The 12,593-nt window shown below is 44.9% G+C and overlaps 1 protein-coding gene across 6 annotated transcripts; it reads right to left on the bottom strand.

Annotated features, from left to right (window-relative positions):
* On the bottom strand, positions 1–11,286 carry LOC117365816 (potassium channel subfamily K member 13-like). Of its 6 annotated transcripts, none has more exons than XM_033956680.1 (3): positions 11,249–11,286; positions 4,687–5,250; positions 1–1,661 (listed from the first exon to the last, which is right to left on the bottom strand). In XM_033956680.1, exons 2-3 carry the CDS (start codon positions 5,105–5,107, stop codon positions 388–390), a joined length of 1,695 nt encoding a protein of 564 aa, XP_033812571.1. In that variant the 5' UTR covers positions 5,108–5,250; positions 11,249–11,286; the 3' UTR covers positions 1–387. The 6 variants fall into 6 exon arrangements, with proteins under 6 accessions (XP_033812571.1, XP_033812570.1, XP_033812568.1 ...); XM_033956679.1 differs by lacking the exon at positions 11,249–11,286 and adding an exon at positions 10,245–10,417; XM_033956677.1 differs by lacking the exon at positions 11,249–11,286 and adding an exon at positions 9,650–9,952.
* Between the last annotated feature and the right edge of the window lie 1,307 nt (positions 11,287–12,593).

Here is a 12,593-nt window from a genome sequence, read left to right as displayed (position 1 = left end):
AGAGAGAATTCAGATAATTGATAAATCCATTACCTCTAAAATTTTTACATTTATCTTTAACTTCATATAGAATGCTCTGATTTTTTTTTACCAAAAGAATTCAGCCATTTCTCAGGGGGGGAGGGGGGTTATAGCACAGTACACAAATATGAGAAGGCCCTTCTTTTCTATAAGTCACTCCCATCCCCAGCTCACTGGCAACAGGTACAGCGTTTGTACATCCTAACAAGTGAAAGGATAAGGCCAGACAGGTAGTGTCCCGAGTCACCAACCTTTTTATGGAATGGCTGTGGCTTGTTGGACTCTCAGATGGGACTGGCACAGGACTGCTGTAGTGTTTCATCCTTGTGACATCTCTCCAAGGTAGCAGCTGATGCATCGGAGTCCTCACCGCTGTGGCCACAGACCCTTGGGCAGTAACTCTGAGTCAGGGTCCTCACTCAGCCTCTGCACACTGCCAGCTTCCACATCTTCTACTGCCTTTTCCCGCAGGGATGACCCCACCCCACTGGACACAGTCCTGTCACCAGATTCCCCTGTGCTGTTCAGCACATGGCCATCTCCAATATCAGCTAGAGAACCCATGCCACTGGAACCTGCTTGGCATAGCCTGTTGGTCTCCTCTATGGTTGCCGGGAGCCCTGGGAAATGGCGCTGGATGTGGTGTGAAGAGGCTGGCAATGTCTGAAGCTCATAGTCAATGCTGCTATCCATAGCTACAGAGCTGGTTTCAGCTAATTTATTGTTCATAACAGCCAATGAACCAATGTCATCTAGGATTCCCTTCTGGCAGCCAAATTCTACAAGCTCACAACCTTTGTGGGTGGGGAGGCTGCCTGAGCCCTTGAAGCTATTGGCCAGATCTCTCCAGGCGACCCTCAAGTGCCCATTGCCAAGTTCAACTCCTGATGTTTTTGTTGCAGCTGCTGTGGGTGTTGTAGGGGAGGGAGAAGAGGAGGCAGCAATGAAATCACGGATGGCACTCATCTCCAGCGACATGTGACGGACTTCAGCCTCACTCTCAAAGACAGCCTCTGTGTCTGCGGAAACCTCACTGCGAGGGGGTCTGGCAGGAGTGGGGCCGGTGACACGATGCTTCCGGCGATGGTGCAGCTGCCAACAGGAACAACAGCACAGCAACCAGTTCAGTGCCTGCTTGATAGCTATGGAGATAACATTGAAGAGTGAGTAGATACAGCAGACACCCAGCAGAATGAAGAGGAAGTTCCCCAAGCCATAGAGTGCTGGCTGCTCATAGGAGTGACGTTGGCCACTCACTAGATCCCCAAACCCAATGGTGCTGAAGGTTACAAAGCAAAAATATAAAGAGTCCAGATAGCGCCAGCCTTCAGCTGGGCTGTAGATAGCAGATGCTGTGCAGGAGATGGCAATGGCACTTACAGCCAGGATTAACATGACTGTGTACACAGAGGGTTTCCAGCATTCCTCCTCCTGTCTCCGCAGCTGTCCTGGGAACCTAGGGAAAACTCCTCGACTTCGTAACTGATGCAGACGGAAGGCTCGCATGGCAGCCCCCAGCAATGTGATGAGCCTTTCCAGGAAGAGGTTGAAAAAGAGAATGGTGCCAGAGCAGCCCAACATCCCATAGAAGACAAGGAAGGCCTTTCCTATGGTGGTGGCTGGCGTAGTCAGGCCGTACCCTGAAAGAAAGCGAGATAGAGAAGTGTCCAGTCATTTGGGAGTGGAATGTGGGAAGATGGTAGGAGAATGGGAGATCAGATATAAAGAGATAGGGGTGGGGAGGTGGGGGATAAGGATTAGTAGATGTGAAATGAGAGAGAAGTGATAGAAGAAGATCACATTTGCTTCCCTCCTGTCTAGCCAACCTCACTTCCAATAGCCTGTTTTTCTACCCATCCTCATTGTTAAAGAAGAAGCATGTAGTGATGGTGGAATTTGACTAATTAGTTAATTTACTATTTACTTATTCCAGCCCTTGCTGTTAAAAATAACACAAGCTGGAGCTGTAGACGGTTGACAGCTTGTAGAATATCACTACTTATCCAAGTCAATCTTTCTTATCCTCCTTTCTGTGGAAATGCCCCCTTACTTTGTATTTTAGAAGCCTATCAAATATCTGAATGTTTCTATCCGCTCCCTCCTCTTCCCTTTCTTCCCTCCAAAGAGAAAATTTTGAGTGTATCAACCTTTCCATTATAGAATTTCTATTGCAGACTTTGTTTGTATCATTTTGATAGCCCTTCTTAGAACTTCTTTTATCCTCTCAATGTCCAGAACCAAGCACAGTACTTGAGGTGAAGTACCATTAGTGACCTATACAAGGCAATATGGCTGCCTTGGAACCACTTCCATCCTCTTAATATCCAGAACTGAGCACAATATTCAAGATGAAGTACCACTAGTAACCTATACAAGGCAATATAGCCGCAATATCTCTAGTGATAATATCTCTACTTATACGCATCAGCATATTGTATTACTTGTTGCTTTATCACATTAACTGGCTACCATGAGATAATCTGAGATGATCACTCCTACATCTGTCTCTCATTTGACAATTTCCAGTTCTTGTCTTTCTAAGTGAGACATGGTTAACGAATATTTATAACCTAAATATAGGATTTAAATCATTATAGCAGTGCCCTTCAGTTTTCAGCCCCTCTCAATTTCTTCATCCCTCCCTGTGTGTCTGTTATCAGATTTTGGTACAATACTTAAACAAGTCTATTTTTTTCCTTAAGCTCCCTTACAACATGTTAATAAACCTACTTAAAAGAGCTGGTCCCAGAAGCAAACCCTTGAGTATTCTCTGGCCACTGTAACTTCACCAAAGTAGACTTCATTATCCTGCTTCCCAACAAATTCTTTCCCAATTTGCAGCTTTCTGTCCTATGCCTAGACTCTCAAGCTTACTAACCGGTCTCCTCTATGTATCCTTACTGAGACTGGCAGCATCTCTGAGAGCTTCTGAGAGGAGATATGAAGGGACTTATGAGGCATGAAAGAGTAAGACAATCGAAAACATAAAATGAGAAAGATGCAGAGAGTAAAATAGGGAGAATGCATACAACCAGACTCTACCAAACTTGATTTCCATAATAAAATAAGGAAATAATGATTTAAAACATTTCCCAAACAGGGTAGTTGTGGCTTCCTGTCTCCTCTCTCAAGTAAAATTTCTTGCATTTGTGTGGAAGCAGAATGGTGTTGTGCACAGGCTGGACCATAAGGATGGAGGGCAGGAGGAAGTCACACTCTTCTCAGTTTGAAGATGAAGAAAAGATGTATTTGTGTTGGCTTGTGTGGGCCAGAAGAAGGCCACCCTCTTGTCAGCCAGCACAGAGAAGTCAGAAAGTAGCAGATCAACAGGTGGGGAGGTAGAGCTAAAGGCTAATATGGTTTTATCCTGGGAGAAATAAGAGGAAAGAAGTGCTAGGACTTAGTAAAGCAGGTAGGAAGGGGTTAGAAGTAGGGGAGACCTGCTGGGGACAGGTGAGAAAGAGAAAAGAGAGATTGTACATATGTATGTTCTTTGCTAATCGCTGGAAGTAAGCAGAAATAAGAAAATTTGCACCCCCCTCCATCCACTAATCTCTCTACCTCTTGCCCTGCTTGTTACTCAGAATAAGACATAAGAACATAAGAAATGCCTCTGCTGGGTCAGACCCGAGGTCCATCGTGCCCAGCAGTCCGCTCACGCGGCGGCCCAACAGGTCCAGGACCTGTACAGTAATCTTCTATCTATACCCCTCTATCCCCATTTCCAGTAGGAATTTGTCCAATCCTTTCTTGAACCCCAGTACCGTACTCTGCCTTATAACGTCCTCTGGAAGCGCATTCCAGGTGTCCACCACACGTTGGGTAAAGAACTTCCTAGCATTTGTTTTGAATCTGTCCCCTTTCAACTTTTCCGAATGCCCTCTTGTTCTCTTATTTTCTGAAAGTTCGAAGAATCTGTCCCTCTCTACTTTCTCTATGCCCTTCATGATCTTGTAAGTCTCTATCATATCCCCTCTAAGTCTCCTCTTCTCCAGGGAAAAGAGACCCAGCTTCTCCAATCTCTCAGAATATGACATGTTTTCCATACCTATTATCAGACGTGTTGCTCTCCTTTGAACCCTCTCGACTAACGCCATATCCTTCTTAAGATACGGCGACCAATATTGGACGCAGTACTCCAAAGACTATGTACAATCATTCCAAAATTTTATATACACAACTATATAGAATGAAATAAAACTCCACTAGAAAACTGATACCCCAAGTATTATAAGCACTCAGTCTACATTCACAGAACTTCCCCTTCCACTAGGATGGTTCTTGTTTATAATACAAGCAAGAATAACACTCTAATATCACATCTATCTCACTGAAAATTGAGAAGCTTCTACAGTAGAGAAATTGCTGTGCTCCTGCCCCTGTTGCTTAGCAACAGGTGGGGGACTGTCATGGCTGAGAGTCTCCAGTAAGGCCTAACCCAAGGAGAGGAGGAAGGGCCCTTCTCCCATTACCGTCATCCCTATGACACAAGAAGATTAAATCTCTGTATTAAAAAGAGAGAAAGAGAGAACACAACAGCAGGAACTAGAAATACAAATAGAGATTCTGTAGCACATGCTAGAGATACGCAGAGTTTATGAGAGACATGCTAGAGATAGGTAGGATTTCTAAAGAACATGCTAGACAGTGAACTCTGTTTCTTACCTATAGTGGACACCACAGTGCTAACAAAGTAGAAAGCACCTGGGAAGTCCCACCTGGGTCGGAGAGCATCCATTCTGACTCCCGCGGCCATGGCCAACTCATACTCCTTGAGCAAACCGTGCAGATGAACTGGGCTCACATTGAATTTTTGAGAGGCTGCAGCCAAGGTCCGGTGCCACCGCTGCTGGTTCTGAAGTTCCAAAGGATGCTCCAGGGCAGAGAAGATTGCTGCCCCACACAGAAGGTACCCCAGCATGAATATGGCCAGAAGGAGGAAGCGAGCAGTGTCTTCACTTAAAGGCAGATCACAGCAGCAACAGCAGCAGCCGGGAGCTGAGGAACTACCAGGCATCACCAGAACAGTGCTGGGGTCAGCAGAGGCAGAAACCAGAGTCTCCAGGAGGGCCCTTTTCACACGCATGGGAGCTGGAGGACTCCCACACAGAAGCAGCCTGAGCTTTTAATTTGTTTCTGCTCCCTTTCCTGCTTGCATGGGACCCTGTCCCTCTGACTTCAGTTTGCCTGTGTGGAGCCAGGTTTGGGATGCACTTTATATTGTCTATCCTGCCAAGACAAAGATCAGTAACTTACAAAAGGTGATCAGATGCAATCTATCAGCTCTGCTTGTCAGGGAAGAAAAGAAATCATTCAAATTCAACAGGTTCATCTCTTACCATGTTTCAGTAGCATGGAGATTGCTTATCTTTGTGTATCGAAGGTCAAATTTCCCTGCCCAAGGATGGAGAAAATGGGAGTTTGTGCCGGCTGGGGTTTCTGCAGTCAACTCTCTTCAGCACGAAGGACAGCACCGATTATCTTTCTTCCCCATGCCTCTCCCTACAATTTTGTCTCCCCTATCTATCCACATAATTCTCTTCTCTCTCCGCCCCATAGAGTATTTCTTTATTTCTTTTCTTCCCTCTGCTCTCCCACAATAGAACTCCTGGCTTCTCATTTCAGTGCTTGTGGCAGTGACAGGCAGAGAAAGCAAATAATGCTCAGTTCCTCAACTTTCCACGCCCAGCTCACTCACAGAATCAACCAAAACTGTTAAAGAGACATTCACTCTGCACTAGGGGCAGCAAAAAGTTACCCCGCCTATGGGAAACAATGATAGAGAGAAGAAAATACCCTATATCTCAGAATGCAATTAATGATCATGGTGAGCATTAAGGGAGAAAAATCTTTCACAGCAAACAGTGAGAAGTATCTTACCCCAAGGGGCACAATAAAAGAGGCATCCTACCCAATGGGAACTATGTATGAGAGAGAAAAAACCCTAATCTGTGCAGAGCAAAGAGAAAAAGAGACATACATACCTTATCCCAAGGAAGAAACAGAGACAGAGACTTTTCATGGGAACATATGAAACGGATAATTTATGACTCACAAGAAGAAATGAGACATCTTACCTCAAAGGAAGATTCTAAAACAGTCACTTTACCCAAAGACAGAATCGCTACTCCTGGGAAGCAATTAGAGAAACTCTACCCAGACAATCAAGTTTTCAATTAATATGTATGAGAAATTTGCATGTGCTACCTCCATTATATGCAAATTTATCTAGAGGCTGACCAAATGTCAGTTTCTGTTTCAGCTTTGGTGCCAAAACTGATCCAAAATCTGGATTTGGCCACACTTCAGTTTTGGTTATATATGCAAGTGCATTTTCAGCTGAAACCAAAATTTTCTGCCCCACCTCCATAACTATTTTGTGCTGCCCATCCTCCCCACTCTGCCTCCATTCCCATCCCTTCAGGCCAACCTCCCCAAGCAGAAAACCTATTCTCCAGGCTCCTCATCAGCTCTGTCCTCCCCCTATCTGTAGGCCCTCCTCTTTGTTTCTCCTGCCTATGTCAGTTTCAGTCTCAAAATGTCTGCCATGACCTCCTGTGGCAGTCTTGTGAAGCTGCTATTGGAAGTCCCAGCAGTTAATTTGAATACAGAGTTGGCAGGGGCAGAAGCAATCTGGAATTGCTTCTATCTTGAAGGTCACTAACAGGACTTTTCAAAGGTAAACCTGGGGAGGATGGAGTTGGTGGGTGGCCCAGGGGTTGAATTTTCTGTTGGGGGGAGGCTGGCCCAAGAGGGATGGGCTGAAACCAAGCAGTGAATTTTGGCCACAAATTCAGTTTTGGCTGAAACCAAAAGCCCTGGTTTCAGTTACCCTCCAAATCAGTGTATTACAAACTGTGTGCCATGGTGAGATTCTGGGTGTGCCATAAGATGCTGGTGAGGAAGAAAGTGCCAGCGCCAGCTGACTACCTACAGGACATGCCTCTCACAGCAAGAGGCATGTCCTGTAGGCAGTCAGCAGGCACTGGCTCCTCTCCTCCTCTACGCAACCCCTCTCCTCCCCCCACCCCCACCCACACACTGGCATACCAATTTCAGGGTTAGCAAGCTCAGGGCCCCGTCATATCGGCGGCTGTGCATGCCCAGAGGCCCTCCAGTCACGGCCCCGAGTTCAGTGTGTCACAGCTTGAAAAACACTGCTCTAAATCTATCTCATGCATATCAGTTGTGGGTATCTTGAAAACCTGACTGGCTAGATGTTTCAAGGACCGGGTTGAGAACTACTGCTATCCCTCAATCATAGCAATAAGGGAAATCTTGGTCTTCACTACCAGTTCTTGAGGGCTGCTAATGGGTCAGGTTTTCAGGATATTCCTAACAGATTTGTAAGAAAGAGATTTGAATGCCTACTACCTCCATTGTATGCAAATTTCTCTTATGTATATTAATAGGGGTGCCCTGAAATCTTGACCTGTAAGCGACCCTTGAGGACTGGAAGTGACAAACAAAGTGCTAACCCAAGACTTTCCATATCTGTTGGTGTCTCCACAGCCAGTTGGGTATTCAGGACATCTATATTGTATATCTAAGTGCACCTGAAACCCATGCAATTTATCTCTAGTATATTCATAATAAATATACAGAAAACCCAACTTGGTTTGCTGAAGAGTCACCAGAACACATTTGGGATGATTTGCCCTGCCCCATGGGGAGCAATGAAAGAGTAAGAAACCTCCCATAAGGGGGGGGAGGGGTAATAAAAAAGATATTCTAGAGCAAGGAGTCATACATAATAAGAGGCTCCATGTGGGTAACCCAAGGAGAATACCAGGAAATATTTTTTTTCACGTAAAGGGTGGTAAAATCATGGAATGCTCTCCCAGGGTGAGTGGTGGTGGTTAAAAATGCAATGGAGTTTAGGAAAGCAAGGATAGAGGATCTTTAGCTGCTGAAAGTGGAAAGAGTGAAAAACAAAGAGGTTAAAATGGAAAATTAGGAATCTTAGGAATACAGCACAGCTAAGACTGTCTGACGGGTTGTGATGATAGAACTGACTGGCAGCCAGGTCTATCTGACAGGCCACGCATGAAGCCTGGGAGGCTTTTTAACAGGGCTTTATTTGTGGGGAATGGCCTAGAATGTAGTTCCACCACCACTTCAAGGGCATTCTGCTGTATCCCCCTCCCTTCTAAGCAGCCTGCAGAAAAGAGGAAAGAAGAGGATGAGCTTACAACAGGGCAAAGAACAGTCACTACTTCCTAATCCTAGTCCCGCTTCTCTTGTTGCTCCTGGTGCACCCAAGCCTCTCCCAGCTCCACAGTTCCATTTCCTTTTAATCTAAAAATTAAGCCTTACTCAACAATAGTAAAAGATATTTAGATCATATTGGATTACTGGAATCAAAGTAGCAGCTGGGTTTTTCTGCCAGGTTACAGATCTTATAATTAATCCCTGCTGGAAATGGAGGTGATTGGTAGTCAGATGTGCCTGGAAAGCAATTTAGGGAACATAGGAAGGTGTCTATTTAAATTAATGTAGAGCTTTGTGGTTATGCACAGGAGATGTGAGAAGCAAGTGGGGATCTTGAATGTTTTTCTAACCTAGATGGTGCAGCACGAAAGAAGGCAAAAAGACAGTCCTGTTAAGAAGAAATCTCGCAGGTGGTCACATTCTGCAGCTGTCAGCTTGGATATATCCTTGGCAATGTGGACTGAATAATTGGGCAGACTGGATGGGCCAGATGGTCTTTTTCTGACACCACTTATTACATTACTCTGACACTCTACTCCATGGGGGAACAAGGAAAACAAGACAAAATACTACCTAATGTCAAACACTGAAAGAGAAACATTATCCCATGGGTAGCAATATAAAAGATACCCTAAGTCTCAAAGAGCAGTGAGAAAGACCCACTACACTCAAAGGAATAGAGAGGTACCTTTCCCCAAAGGAAGCAGGAACATGCCATCCCTCAAAGACCAGTGAGAGATACCTTGCTCTACCTTGCCCCAAAGAGGTCACTATAAGCAACACCCTACAACGTATTGAGCATTGAGAAAGACAACCAGGAGAGAGCACTCTATGCCCAGGACAGTGACAGCTTACCATTTTAATCTTAAGGTGCACTTAGAAATACACAATACACCAGGGGTGCAGAGAGAGAGAGAGATCCTCCCTTCATGGAAAAATGACATAAAAAGATACCATATCCAAAGGAGACAAAACAAAACAGGAGTGACGCTCTTATCCCAACCTACTTCAGGGGGAGCACATAAATATTCTGCTCTATAAGCAAAACTGAGTAATGCTAGGGCTACCAAATGGCTCCAGAAAAAGGAGGACGGATTGAGATATCCGGATTTTACTTCTACTGAACGCAATGGAAGTATGAAGGACATATAGTGACATCTAGGCTTTACTTCTATTGAAACCAATGGAAGTAAAACCCGGATGTCTCAATCTGTCCTCCTTTTTCTGGAGCCATATGGTAACCCTAGACTGAGAGGAATCAAACTCATGTAGTTGGTCTTCTGAACACTAGACTCATTCACCATTTTTTTTGCTTTTTTTTCCCCCTTGTTTTGTGGTATTACACCCCTAGTAAATGATAAAACAAAAGGGCCAGCAGCAGAAGTGTCTTTCATCAGAATCACACCTGTCTTCTCACCTTTGTCTAAAGTCTTGGGCAATCAGTCCCCACACAGCTGGGAATTCAGCCTGTGAAAAATGCAATGAGCTAGAACCAGTAAATGTTTCTCTCTGCTGTTCTGTCTGACTCTCTGCTCTTCCACTATTCAGGATTCCAGTGTTACCTAGTAACTGCATATCACAACTGGCTGAGCCAGTCTAGGTTCTGCTGCAGTGTATTCTGGGAGTTATAGTTCCATATCCAGCAAGGTTTCAGCCCAGCCATTGTAATTCTGACACAGGAACCCCAGCCACAGCTCTGAGGTTCTTTCCATTCTGCCCCACTCAGTACAACAGACAGTGAGCTTTCTCCCCATAATGGAAAATTGCTTCCAGAAGGCTCTTTTGTGTGGTTGACTTATCCTGATGTCCATGGAGAACCCCTGTTACAGGTATGTAACCTCACTTTACAGCCTCTGATTAGAGCTTATCTATCATGATTCCCCTATCACTGTAATTAACCATTTAGCATGTTGGCTGGTACACTATTTCTCTGAGGCCAATCACACTATCCTATAATAATCAGTACCAGTTCATGGCAAAAACAAAGCAGGAGTCTTATAATGCTTACGCACATCAATTTTAGCTTGAAGAAAGAGCAGGTCTCCTTTTCACATTTCTCCAATCTCCCCTGGAAATCCACAGCTCAGTCTATTCCTCCCCCTTCACTGTCATGCCCCCCACCATCACCTCCTCCTCTCTGCAGACAGCCTATATGAAAGGAGAGGGTGAGTTTGTCTCTGTTTCCATGACAATGCTGCCAGACTTATCTCTGAAGCATTCTCTACAAGGTTCCTGCCCCCAGAGCAGTAGCGAGGCCAGCACCTACCCTGGCAAAGGGAGGGGTACTGGTAATTACTGAGCAAAGGAGGAGGGAGACAGGTGGAAGGAATGAAGCCAGAAGCTGAGAGCATTTAAAAAGAGAAGATACAGATGAGTGGAAGACTGATGTACATAATGATACAGGAGCACTAGATGTGGGAGGATGTCAGAGTCCCAGCAGGAGGTGCTGCAGGATTGCTGTGGTGGTGGGGGCAGGAAAGAAAGGGCAGATGCTCACAGCTTCTCCCAGCAGGCTCACAGCACCCCAGCCATTTGCTTCTGAAGGGATCACAGTAGCAGCATCCTGACCCTCTAATTGGATTTCCAGTCCTCTCTTCCCCCTCCATTTCAGAGCAAATGCAAGATTATTCCTGGAGCAGCTACTATCTTATCCCTAAATGTCAATTTTCTTGACAGTGCTTGAGCAGTGATTAACTCAGGCACTGTCAGGAAAACTGACATATAAAAACCAAACAAAAAACATATGGATGACCTGGCCCACCCCTTCCTCCCAATATTAAATATAAAATATTCCCTAGTGGTCTAATAGCTTCCAGACCCCCTTCCTTCACAATTACCCACATAGAGAATTTCTGGTAGTAGTCTCCCTTCCCCTCCCCTCTGGATTCCTAAAAAAAAGCTCCCAGATAGTCTAATGCCTCCCCCCCCCCGATCCCATAAAAACTCTCTTGTAATTTAATCCCCAACCCAAGGCCCTCCTAACTTCACACCCGAAAGAAGCAAAAGCAATGCTCACTCATCTCTGCCGCTAGTTGCCATCATCTTCAAAATGACAGCACCCCACCCCGCACGGTGCATCCTATAATGCACTGGGTCGGGCCTATTTACCATATAAGGGAGGGGGCACGAGATTGTTAGGGAAGTTTTATTTATTGGACTGGAGAAGGAATATGAGTGAGTGAGTGAGTGAGAGGGCAGGCAGCCTGAGGGCCAACAGGCCACCTGGAATATTTTTTATATAATATGGGAGGGAGGGGAAGCCAGGCCACATTGGGCTTGCTTGCGGTCAATCTTGCTTCTGGCTTGGGGGGGGGGGGGGGGTAAGGCCTTTAAATGCTGCTCCAGACCTGCTGTAAAGTTTCCTGTGCTAAATGCATGTGAGACACTTTTTTTTCTTTTTATACATGTCTGCAGGGTGTATAATGACCATATATTAACATGCACTTTAATGCAGTCTAAGGTAATAGTGTCAGTGTTTGTGTGTGTTTGGGGGAAATGGAACAGATGATGTTATTCCTTAAGGCTTCAGAGTGCTTTAGAATATATATAAATGTTTACTGGTTGATGTCTTTTTCTGAAAGAAGGATCACATTTCTTGCTGAAGGATGCTGTGTCTTTTGCACAGAAATAACATCCCAGAGGAGACAAAATTGATAATGGAAATCAAAAAAATATAGGATAAACACAAAGGATCCTTCCTTTCAAAAAGGAGAGAAAATATGTCTGCAAATACAGTACATTTGCCTACACCTCCAGATTTCTGCTCATGTTTGGGTTTATTAATTCTATACAGCAGGCATTAATGTTTATGTGCCTATTACTGGTGTGGGACTTTTGGGCACCGCCATTTGGGTGCTCATGGCTTTTGGACACCACCATATGGGCACCCAAATGGAGGTGGCTAAAAGTCCCTTCTGTATTCCTCTCTTCCTCCCCACATTGATCTGTGCAAGGTGCGCATCCTTGGAGCAGAAGAAACTCTCCCAGGGGTTGCCTACATGAAGAATAGAATAGGAACCTTGGCTGCACAACCCCATATGGGGCCTGGTCCTTTCTCCCTACAGGCATCACCTGTGCCTTCTGTTCCAATGACACGCACCTTGCATTGGAGGTCAATGCATGGAGGGAGAGGGAGGAATGTACAGAGATAACTTTTGGATGCTGCTATTTGGATACCCAAAGATTCTAGTATTAAAGTGTGTAGATGCTCATAAGGGGGTTCCCAAATGGCATAGTATCTATAAGTCATTCTTCACTGATTACACACATAAATATTAGAATAAGGCATATATGAATGAAAGTGCACAAATGCACGTACTGTAAATGCTAAAAAATCAAGTTTCAAAATTATTAAAAATTTG

Source organism: Geotrypetes seraphini, chromosome 8 (genome assembly GCF_902459505.1).
Source record: "Geotrypetes seraphini chromosome 8, aGeoSer1.1, whole genome shotgun sequence".
Lineage (NCBI taxonomy): Eukaryota > Metazoa > Chordata > Amphibia > Gymnophiona > Dermophiidae > Geotrypetes > Geotrypetes seraphini.
Note: the sequence above shows the minus strand (reverse complement) of the source record. Positions and strands in the feature narration are given on the sequence as shown.